Source organism: Salvelinus namaycush, unplaced genomic scaffold (assembly GCF_016432855.1).
Source record: "Salvelinus namaycush isolate Seneca unplaced genomic scaffold, SaNama_1.0 Scaffold799, whole genome shotgun sequence".
NCBI lineage: Eukaryota > Metazoa > Chordata > Actinopteri > Salmoniformes > Salmonidae > Salvelinus > Salvelinus namaycush.
In genome coordinates, this window is record NW_024061529.1 from 45,612 (window position 1) to 57,863 (window position 12,252).

Sequence of the window (12,252 nt, forward strand, 5' to 3'; positions counted from 1 at the left end):
TATTTGGACAGTGAGGCCAAAATGTTTAATTTTGCTCTATAGTATACTCCGGCATTTTGGATTCGGGATCATATGAAGAGACAGTAAATAATGTCACCTTTAAAAAAAAAAAAAAATGTCATACATATGTTTACCCTTTAGAAATGAAAGCACTTTATGTATTTGGTCCCCTAGGGATGTGCTCCGATACAATACAGCAATGAAAGGTTTATTTGAAACACTTTGGTTTGATTAGAGAACGAATTGATGCGATACGTTGCACAACATTTGTTGCATAAACACATACATTTTCCATGAGCTGGGCCGTTCTGTGGGCAAAAACAGCTCGTTGAAGAGGTCAAAGGAGAATGGCAAGAATCGTGCAAGCTAACAGGCGGGCCACAAACCGGCAAATAATGGCAAAGTATAACAGTGGTGTGCAGACAACATCCCGGAACACACAATTCGTCTGTCCTTGTCACGGATGGGGTATTGTAGCAGACTACACCGTGTTCTACTCCTATCTACTAAAAACCAGAAGAAGCTGCTCCAGTGGGCACACAATCACCAACACTGGACAATTGAGGAGTGGAAAAACATTGACTGGTTTGACGAATCCCGGTTCCTGAACTCTTTGACTTGAATGCAAATCGCTACGTCTGGAGAAAACGAGACACAGCTCATCACCTGTCTAACATCATCCCTACCGTGAAGCATAGTGGTGGCATCATCCTGCTATGGGGATTAGGGTTTCACATTTTGGGGAATATTCAGAGGTGAAAACTTTCTGTGGGAATATATGGGAATTAATGCAAATTAATATTACTACTATTTAATGTTTTTTGCATTGGATATATTTACCAAATCATATGAAGACAAACATTAATCTTTTACCTTATCATAAGTAGACATAATTGCAAATTATTAAATCAATAGTTAGTTGAACTTTAATTAAATGAGTTGACTCTTCGCATGGGATGATTTCACTGAACAACAAAATAAAGGGAATATTGAATAATCCCAATGATCCATCGCATCTCCCAAAAACGTTTTCAACATACGTAAAAGGATAGTCTAGAAACTAAATCTTTGATTGTCTTCCTCTCAGCTGTCCATGTCTTCTCCCTGGACCTCCTTAATGTCCACCTCTTGAACATCAGACTCTGAGGCCTCATCTTCACTGTCACTTTCCAACCTTGTTGAGGATGGCTCGTTGTCAGGCTCAAAAAGCCGCAAATTTGCCCGGATGGCCACCAATTTTTCAACCCTTGTATTGGCCAGCCTGTTGCGTGCTTTGGTGTGTGTGTTCCCAAACAAGGACCAGTTGTGCTCTGAGGTGGCTGATGTTGGTGGGATTTGGAGGATGATGGAGGCAACAGGGGAAAGAACCTCAGATCCACAAAGTCCCTTCCACCAGGTGGCTGATGAGATATGTTGGCACGACTGCCATATTGCATCTCCATCCCAAAGCCCCTGCTTGGAAGTGTACTTCGCCAGACTGCCTAGAACCTTGCCCTCATCCAGGCCAAGGTGGCGAGACACGGCAGTGATGACACCATAGGCCTTGTTGATCTCTGCACCAGACAGGATACTCTTGCCAGCATACTTGGGGTTCAACATGTACACTGCGGCATGTATGGGATTCAGGCAGAAGTCTTCACGCTTTTTAATGTATTTCAGAACTGCAGTTTCCTCTGCTTGGAGCAACAGTGAAGTGGGCAGGGCAGTATGGATTTATTATCTTACATCTGCAAGCAGAGTCTGAACATCAGACAGGATGGCACTGTCTCCCCCAATACGTGCAATGGCTACTGCAATAGGTTTCAGGAGTTTCAGGCTGCTTACCACTCTCTCCCAAAATACATCATCCAGGAGGATCCTCTTGATGGGGCTGTCCATCTCGGCAGACTGATATGGCCATTTCTTGGATAGACTCCTTCCCCTCCAGGAGACTGGCAAACATGATGACAACACCACCCCAACGGGTGTTGCTGGGCAGCTTCAATGTGGTGCTCTTATTCTTCTCACTTTGCTTGGCGAGGTAGATTGCTGCTATAACTTGATGACCCTTCACATACCTAACCATTTCCTTGGCTCTCTTGTAGAGTGTATCCATTGTTTTCAGTGCCATGATGTCCTTGAGGAGCAGATTCAATGCATGAGCAGCACAGCCAATGGGTGTGATGTGAGGGTAGGACTTCTCCATTTTAGACCAAGCAGCCTTCATGTTCGCAGCATTGTCTGTCAGCAGTGCAAATACCTTCTGTGGTCCAAGGTCATTGATGACTGCCTTCAGCTCATCTGCAATGTCTGTTGTCCCTTGTGTCTGTTCTTGTAGAAAACTGGTTGAGAGGTGGAGATTATGTCATTAATTATTCCTTGCCCACGAACATTCAACCACCCATCAGAGATGATTGCAATACAGTCTGCTTTCTCTATGATTTGCTTGACCTTCACTTGAACTCTGTTGAACTCTGTATCCAGCAAATGAGTAAAGCATGTCTGGCTGGAGGGGTGTATGCTGGGCAAAGAACATTCAGAAATCTCTTTCAATACACATTGCCAGTGAGCATCAGAGGTGAACCAGTTGCATACACAGCTCAGCTACGTTCCTCCATTGAGTCAAACAAACTTCTGCTTCCAGGAGGACCATGAGCTGTTACTATTGATAAGGTGTCTGTCTGATACATCATTTAAATGGCGAATCGAAGTAGAGGGACTTTTGTCAGAGGTTGCTTGTTTTGAGCGCTGGGGTAACTTTATGCACTTGGCCAGATGATTCTGCATCTTTGTTACATTCTTTGGTACATTCAAATCAAGCAGGCAGTCCTTTCGAACTTCTGGCTGTAAGTTCTTCACATATGATTTGGCACAGTATTTGCAAATGTACACAGCTTTTCCTTCTACATTAGCTCCAGTGAAATGTCTTCACACATTAGTGTGAAGGAAAAGCAGCCAACAAGTGCTCAGCATATGTGGGAACTCCTTCAAGGCTGTTGGAAAAGCATTCCAGGTGAAGCTGGTTGAGAGAATGCCAAGAGTGTGCAAAGCTGTAATCAAGTCAAAGTGTGGCTATTTGAAGAATCTCAAATATATAATATATATTGATTTGTTTAACACTCTTTTGGTTACTACATGATTCCATATGTGTTATTTCATAGTTTTGATGTCTTCACTATTATTGTACAATGTAAAAAATGAGTAGGTGTTCTAAAACTTTTGACCGGTAGTGTAAGTCAATAACTGTCAAACGTGTGTGTGTGTGTGTGTGTGTGTGTGAGAGAGTGTATGGGTGGGTATGTGTCTGTGCATATGAAGGGGAGAGGGAGGGAGGATGAATATGTGTAGGAGGGCAGGAGAGAATGGGTGTGCGGGGGCATGGAGTATATGTTGTGTGAATGAAAGAGAATGGATGTGTAGAGGGGTGTGGGTGTGTTTGAGAAAAGGGGACAGGGGAGGTGGAGGTTGGGATAAATTTGGCCTGGCTGGGTAAGGGAAGGAGGGTAGGTGGTGATAAGCTTGGCTTGGGGGGTTAAGGATGGGAGGGGGAACAAGCTTGGCTTGGGGGGGTAAGGTTGGGAGGTGGGGATAAGCTTGACTTCTTGGGTAGGGTTAAATGGGGGAGAGCAGGGAGGGGGTGGTGCAGAGAGATGGATTTGGTTTGGGATGGGGTTTTTTCTTCATTTTATTATGACTTGTAAATCCATTGTAAAATGAATAAGAGATCTGGACAGATAGGAAAGGAAGTCAAAGTTGTATTATTCCTCGTTTGTCATTTTAACTGCAATTTAATGGTGGATATTGGTGATAATGGAGAGGGACTATATCCAGGGGATTGGGATGGGGTGATTGGGAGGGCATCAGACACTTCTCTGAGGTGTGCTTGGGTCTTCCACTCATCCCATTTCAGTCTCTTGGAGGACCCACTCACCCCAAGTAGACCCTCACCTGCCAATATACTTACATTTACCTTGTAAGGTAATACAAACCAACCACAGTACTTATGTGGTAGTCCTTCTTAAAATGTACAGTATGTACAATGTACGTACAGTGCATTCGGAAAGTATTCAGAACCCTTGACTTTTTCAACATTTTGTTACGTTACAGCCTTGTTCTAAAATTGATTAAATGTTTTTTCCCCCTCGTTAATCTACACACAATACCCCATAATGACAAAGCAAAAACAGGTATCGCATATAAAAAAAACTCAAGTATCACAGTTACATAAGTATTCAGCCTGACAGAGCTTGAGAGGCTCTGCAGAGACGAATGGGAGAAACTCCCCAAATACAGGTGTGCCAAGCTTGTAGCATCATACCCAAGAAGACTCAAGGCTGTAATCGCTGCCAATGGTGCTTCAACAAAGTACTGAGTAAAGGGTCTGAATACTTATGGAAATGTTATATTAGAATTTATTTTTATTTTTATTTGCGATACCTGTTTTTGCTTTGTCATTATGGGGTATTGTGTGTAGATTGATGAGGGGGGGAAACTATTTTATCCATTTTAGAATAAGGCTGTATCTTAACAAAATGTGAAGTGCATCCTGGGTCTTCTTCTTGCTGCGCTTCAACTTCTCAATGGTTTTGTCCATTTCGGACATCTATGGGCAAAGATAATGATAAGCATAATGACAACCATCTTTCTCTGTCCTCATCAACGAGCCATCCTATTTAGGATAGTAGCTGGCTAATAGTAGCTGCCTATGCTGTCTACATCACGAAAGCAACTGCTCTCTAGGGTGTCTCTCTCTCATTTGCAGGCTGTCCCTTTCTCTCTGACTGCCCGCACAAGTCCATGCAGCTGTAGGTGCAATGGATTGTGGTCATTTTAGTCAATTACCACATTTTCTGCACTAAACTATGTGGAATATTTATTCTCCTGTTGAAAACTACAACGTCCCGAAATATGTGCTTGATTTGATTTCTCTCTAGAGAAACGGCACATTGAGCTCACATAATAAACTAACTTAATGGAATTCAAATAATTGAACCGACGTCAGAGAATTGGTTGTTCTGAAACATTTTAATTACAGCTAAATCGCTCAATACTACTCACCATATCTTCATGTTTCGCAGTATTGGCCCGCTCTTTGTCAAAGGATATGGCGTGTAAGTTATTTTCCTCGTCCAGGCGCTCATTTTGTCTCTCCATCTCTTGCACAATATTCTATTGGATAGAAAAAGAAAATGCTTAGTCAATTTAAACACTATGGAGAAGAAAAAAATAATAAAAAATCTAATAATTGTCAGCATGACAATGACATGTGATCAAGATAATATTTCTTAGAGACTCACCTCCAATTCCTGGATCTTCTCCAGAGATAAAGTGGCAGATTTTTCAGACAGCTTTTGCTTTTCTTTAAGTTCTTCGCCCTGAGGGGAACCCAGTAGAAATATACTGTCAAAACATTATGTACCTTAATTCACATTGAACTCAAAAGTCTGGATCTTAGTCAGTGAAAAGTCTCTGCAACTTACCTGTTGCTGCAGTTCAGCGACCTTTTGGAGTATCTCCTTCTTCTCTTGTTCAAGCTTTTTCATCCTGTCCACCATCTCTTTTTCAGTAGCGAATAAAAACCATGACAAGAGTATGAAATCAGACATGGTTTACACATGACAAGAACACCAGCCTGTAAGCAATATGAATGAGGATTCACTATGCACCCTAAATAGCCAGGGAGAAGAACTTACTTAGATATGACTTGCTTTTGACCTGTGAGAAGGAAAAGAAAAGTGGCAGCAAACAGCCTCCTCAACGGTAGCATACAATACATCATAGAATAACATAAAGCAATCAGATTATGAAATTATGAAAGCAGTAACTGTGCAACAATGACTTACAGATAGAATGCTCCTCCAGAAGAGGAAGCCGATGACCCCGGCACCTGCAGTGACCAGCACGGGTTCACAGGACACGCCGTAGAAGTCTGGACCTGGCTTCCAGTGCTCTGGCAGGCTGGTGACCATCTGGGGAGAGACAGGTCCAATCAGTGTTACTACAGCACATGTCAGGCTTAGCAAATAAGTTGGGTAATAGCTGGGCTGAGATGACAGAAGAAAATAAGTGATGTTAAAAACATTGAACTAAACCATCAGGCATTCCAGTGTTCTGTTTACAAGCATGGCTAATGGTTATCCCACTGAGCACCCTCTCAGTCAATGCAGAGGCATATCTTCAGATCAAATCAAGGTGGGTTTAGAAATAGATGTAGCCTATAACCTAGTTGTTGATCAAAATCAATAGAGAGAAGATTTGCCTTGACCTTATGCAATTAATGGGGATTGGATTGGACTGGGGCCCTACCACTGTCCAACCATGGTGACCTTTGCACAATACAGAACTTCCATCGCAGTCGCTCAGTGAAATTCAGGGATTGGCTAAATGAATCACCACAGAGTGGATCTAACTAACAAGCCTTAGGCCTATGTGGATTTAGAGTGCAAAAGATTGCATCATGTAGCCTTTCATCCTGTAAAATGGACAATAAACAAAATAGATGATTACATGACATATCACTAGACATGATCCACATGTAGATTTTAATGGCATGTAACCTCAAGTGATAGTTATGTAAGGGGAAGCTGTCAAAGCAAAATTCAACAACTTGAAGGCACCTCTCGATCTGAGACCCAGATATAGGAAGAACGGATACTGCTAGTCTGGAAAGTGAGCCATTTTTTAAATGAGGAAGAGGACAGGCAACTTCCACTTTGAAAAAAATCAACTAAAAGAGCAATTAAGTGATCCATTCTAGGCTGCAGCTATTTGGGAAATGCATTAGGTATTGTTGGACAAAATCATTCCCCAAGACAATGACGTTGCCAACAAGATTCAGTTTCAATGTAGCTAGCCAGCCAGCCATATGGCGGCCTAAGACTTGACTAGCCAGCTAGCTATATTGTAGCCAACTACTTACATATGGAAGTACAAGACAGTACAAGACAGGCAGTTGATCAGATTCTGTCATCAGGGGCAAAGGGGTTGTTTCTTCCGAATCCATCGCTACTGTACGTTACTTTGACAGTTGAGCTGGCTATCTAGTTAGTTTGGCTTGTGACTTGCAATGCAACTCGTTTGCTTAAACCCGAAAATCCTCCTTTCACCAACTGATCAACGTAGTCGACTGTAATATTCATATGTGTAAACATACTGAATTATAATTGGATGCATTTTACCGCCATATCATACTGTGCTATGATTGGTTAAGACCACCCAAATGGTTAGGTCATGGTCAGTTTGATGCTGGTTGGCGATACGTGAACATGCCAGTTATAGCTAGCTAATAAAGAGCTACGTTAAGAAATATCCTGTAGTACTGCATTTTAACTTATTTTGTACAAAGTGTGCAAAACAAGACAGTATTGGTCTTCGGCACAACATATGCTTCAAAACGATCTAGTATGTTTTCAGTACCTTTGGTACAAATTCCATGAGAAAGTACAGGGAACTAACTAGTCTTTTGAACAGTTTGTGACAGAGCTGCGTCTGCTTGTGAAAGACTGATTATGCAAACAAGGATGAGATGGTCAGGGACCGTATTGTATTTGGAATACACTCACCGCGAGTGAGAGAAACTGTTGAATGTTGGGTCTGAGGTAACGTTGGACAAAGCTATCGACATAGCCAGATCTCACGAGCTAGCACAGGCTCAGATGAAAACCATTTCGCGTGGTAACACGAGCGCATCACGTGAACAAGCAGTGCACGCAGTCAGGCAGACATCAAAGCACACCTCCGGTGCACAGAGAGCGCGTTTTAGAACAGAGAGAGACATAACTCCAAAACAGAGCGACACAGACTCAAAACGCCCCAAAACATGTGGATGTTGCGGATACAAAGTGCATGGCGAACAAGGAAATTGCCCAGCTAAAGGCAAACTAGTGTACTAAATGTGGAAAATGGAATCACTTTGCAAAAGTGTGCAGAGCTTACCGTGGAAAAACAGTACACACAGTGAGTGAAGATGAAATGTCAATCAAAGAGTCAAACGCTGATGAACTGTTTATTGATTCAGTGACACAGAAAAGTCAAATATCAGAGACAGAGCAAGCCTTTGCTGACATTGAGATAGGAACACAAGGCACAGAGCTAAAGTTCAAACTAGACACTGGTGCACAAGTAAACATTATTCCTCTGAATAAGTACCGCAGCTTGACATCTGAGTGCGAGCTACAGCCCACCACGCGCATACTGACTGGTTATGGTGGTGAACAGCTCCCAGTAAAAGGCACATGCACTTTCAAATGCAAATACAAGGAAAGTGACATGATGTTGGACTTTTATGTTGTTGACACTAGAGCGCCTGCAGTGCTAGGTCTTAAAGCATGTTTAGACATGGACCTCATCAAGCTAGTTTTATCAGTGACAGCACCAGTAGAGACAGAAAATGTACTGGAGGAGTTGACTGATGTTTTTACAGGAATAGGATTATTCCCAGGAGAATGTACCATTCACCTTGACCCAGACGCAACCCCTGTGGTCTGCCCACCGAGAAAGATTCCCCTTGCTCTCTGTGCCCGTCTGAAGAAAGAGTTGGAGAGCATGGAGCAATCTGACATAGTCACCAAGGTTACAGAACCGACTGACTGGGTAAATGCCTTAGTGGTGGTGGAGAAAGTACGCAGAGGCAAGCTCAGAGTATGTCTCGACTAGAGGTCGACCGATTATGATTTTTCAACGCCGATACCGATTATTGGAGGACAAAAAAAGCCGATAAAAAAATGTTTTATATATATATATCATACACACACACACATTTTTGTAATAATGACAATTGCAACAATACTGAATGAACAATGAACACTTTTATTTTAACTTAATATAATACATAAATACACACACACATACACACACACAGCTCTGAAGTGACAATGATACTGAAGAGTCTGCTTAGGAGACAAATACTCTCAACTGTTTGAATAAAAATAGAGTTTAAGTTACCTGTGATGAATGTTGAAAACAAAAACTTTAATTTCTATATGCAGGAAATCCTATTTTAATAATGGGCATGGTAAGAATTGACAACCAAAGTGCGAATCATAATTCCCATGACACCTTCTAGCAAAATCTGAAAAGCGCTTCCTTCATTTATTCCATAGGATATTTTTAGATTCACTTAAAATAAGGTCTGTGTTTCGTGTAGGCTTACACCACCGTGCCAATTTTATAACTGTGTAGATATCCATAGGACAAGGTAACTCTGATCAATATTGGCTAAATATAAGCGAAGATAAATTTTTTTGTAGAGTGGATTTATGAAAATATGTTGACAAACGTCACCTTATCCTAGTGAGATTTACACGGGTATCAAAACGTCGAGGCGGTTTAAACCTGCACGAAACACAGACCTTATTTGAAGTAGATCAAGACATTCTCTATGGAAGACATGAACGGGTAAAATAAGGAACCCCTTTCACGTTAAGCGGCAAGTTATTACAGGAATTATAATGCGTCGACTATTTCTCTCTAAACCATATACCTTTGACTAATCCGGAAACTATCACCTCGAAAACAAAACGTTTATTCCGTTCCGTATTTTATCTAACGGGTGGCATCCATGAGTCTAAATATTCCTGTTACATTGCACAACCTTCAATGTTGTCATAATTACGTAAAATTCTGGCAAATTAGTTTGCAAAGAGCCAGGCAGCCCAAACTGTTGCATATACCCTGACTCTGCGTGCAATGAACGCAAGAGAAATGACACAATTTGACCTGGTTAATATTGCCTGCTAACCTGGATTTCTTTTAGCTAAATATGCAAGTTTAAAAATATATACTTGTGTATTGATTTTAAGGCATTGATGTTTATGGTTAAGTAACACATTGGAGCAATGACAGTTATTGATTGATTGTTTTTTATAAGTTAAGTTTAATGCTAGCTAGCAACTTACCTTAGCGTACTGCATTCGCTAACAGGCAGGCTCCTCGTGGAGTGCAATGTAATCAGGTGTTAGAGCATTGGACTAGTTAACTGTTGCAAGATTGGATCCCCCGAGCTGACAAGGTTAAAAATCTGTTCCTAGGCCGTCATTGAAAATAAGAATGTGTTCTTAACTAACTTGCCTAGTTAAATAAAGATTATATAAAGGTGTAAAAAAAAAAAAAAACGGCAAATCGGCGCCCAAAAATACCGATTTCCGATTGTTCTGAAACCGTGAAATCGGCCTGATTAATCGGCCTTTCCGAACGCCCCCATCAAACGCCCCCATTATCCTTTACCGACGCTAGATGGCATCACACACAAGCTAGCGGGAGCACACTACTTCAGTGTCATGGACGCTAGATCAGGCTACTGGGCTATCAAGCTCACAGAAGAGTCATCTAAGCTCACAACATTCAACACACCGTTTTGTGAGGATCTGTGTTTATTGCACTATAACCCAATACTACATCACGTGATTGAATATTAGCAACTGTTGGCCTGGGCGCCTGGGTTTATCGCTTGAGTTTAAGAAAAATACTTAAAATATATTCGGGGACTCTGAATCACATTTTGTCCTGATACCAGATTTGAATTGACGCAAATCCTTTATAGTTTGGACGCTACAGGTTCCGTCGCCTGCCTTTTGGGATTATCTCAGCCCAAGACGAGTTTCAGGGAAAGATCGACGAAGTGTACGAAGGCCTCAACGGAGTTGTGGCAATTGTGGGCAACATCCTTGTCTATGGTCGAACCAAAGATGAGCACGACCGAAACCCCCGCGCGATGCTGCTGCAAAGGTCCCGCGAGAGAGGAGTCCGGCTCAACCCCAAGAAGAGCACAGTCGGCGCTACAGAGGTCAGCTACTTCGGACATGTTCTTACAGCGACTAGAATCAAGCCAGATCCACAGAAGATCTTAGCCATAAAAGAAATGGAGCCACCAAAGAACCGTGCAGAGCTGGAAACAGTGCTTGGCATGGTCAACTACTTAGCCAAGTTCGCACACAGCCTCTCCAATGCTAATGCACCCCTGCGTCAACTGCTAAAGCAGTCCAGTGAGTTTCTCTGGGACAAGCAACACGACATTGTTTTCCAGAATGTGAAAGACTTGATCATGAGAGAACCAGGACCAATCCTTGCCTACTACGACCCCGACAAAGAGCTCAGACTCCAAGTGGACGCGTCGAAGTATGGACTAGGTTCAGTGCTACTGCAAGAAGGAAAGCCCATTGGCTACACGTCCAAATCTCTCACAGACTGTGAAATCAACTACGCTCAAATTGAAAAGGAGCTCTACGCCATTCTGTTCGGATGTTTCCATCAGTACATATATGGACGACAAGTCATTGTGGAATCCGACCACAAGCCCCTTGAGTCAATCATGAGGAAACCACTAGCCGCAGCCTCGCCAAGGCTACAGAGAATGATTCTTCAACTACAAAAATACGACTTCACAATCACTCACCGTCCAGGCAAAGACATCCCTGTCGCAGACACACTCTCCAGGAAGTTTCTTACCTATAAGGACAGCAGCCTCAGTGAAGGCATGGACATGCAAGTGCACACTGTGTACAGCAACTTACCAGTTAGTGACACAAAACTGAAGGAGATCCAAGCAGAAACAGAAAAGGACTCGCAACTTGCACAGCTGAGGAAAGTCATACAGGATGGATGGCCTGAGGAGAGGAGAAAATGCCCTCAGAGCGTCTCAGAATTCTGGAACCATCGTGATGACTATCACAGATCAACGGAATAATTTTCAAAGGAGAGAAATATCCTCATTCCTACCAGTTTCAGAGAAGAGATTTTGACAAAGATCCATGCTGGACACATGGGCTTGGAATGTGCAAACAAATAGAGGACATTGTTGGTAAATGCGCCATATGTCTTGAACGACGCCCCTCAAACACCAAAGAGCCAATGTTACCTCACTGTATCCCAGACCGACCCTGGCAGGTCGTGGCAACCGATCTGTTTACCTGGAACAACGAGGACTACATCGTAACAGTGGACTACTACAGCAGATACTTCGAACTCGACAACCTTCACAGCACTACATCTGCAGCTGTGATATACAAGCTGAAAGCAGCCTTTATCCAGGCATGGAATTGTAGAGACTTTAATATCTGACAATGGGCCCTGTTACAAATCAAATGAGTTTGAATCCTTCACAAAAGCATGGGAGTTCACACATGTCACCACAAGCCCGCATTACCCTCAAAGTAATGGCCTTGCTGAAAAATCAGTGCAGATTGCTAAATCACTCATGGATAAAGCAAAAGCAGACAAGAAAGACCCCTACCTCAGTCTCCTTGAATACCGCAACACTCCAGTTGACAACTTCAA

The 12,252-nt window shown here is 42.5% G+C and overlaps 1 protein-coding gene across 1 annotated transcript; it reads right to left on the reverse strand.

Moving 5' to 3' along the window:
- Nucleotides 1-632: 632 nt before the first annotated feature.
- Nucleotides 633-12,252, reverse strand: LOC120042897 (transport and Golgi organization protein 1 homolog). Its single transcript, XM_038987666.1, has 8 exons — nt 12,209-12,252; nt 5,823-5,948; nt 5,673-5,694; nt 5,460-5,536; nt 5,277-5,354; nt 5,038-5,148; nt 4,523-4,582; nt 633-638 (listed from the first exon to the last, which is right to left on the reverse strand). Exons 2-8 carry the CDS (start codon nt 5,946-5,948, stop codon nt 633-635), a joined length of 480 nt encoding a protein of 159 aa, XP_038843594.1. The 5' UTR covers nt 12,209-12,252.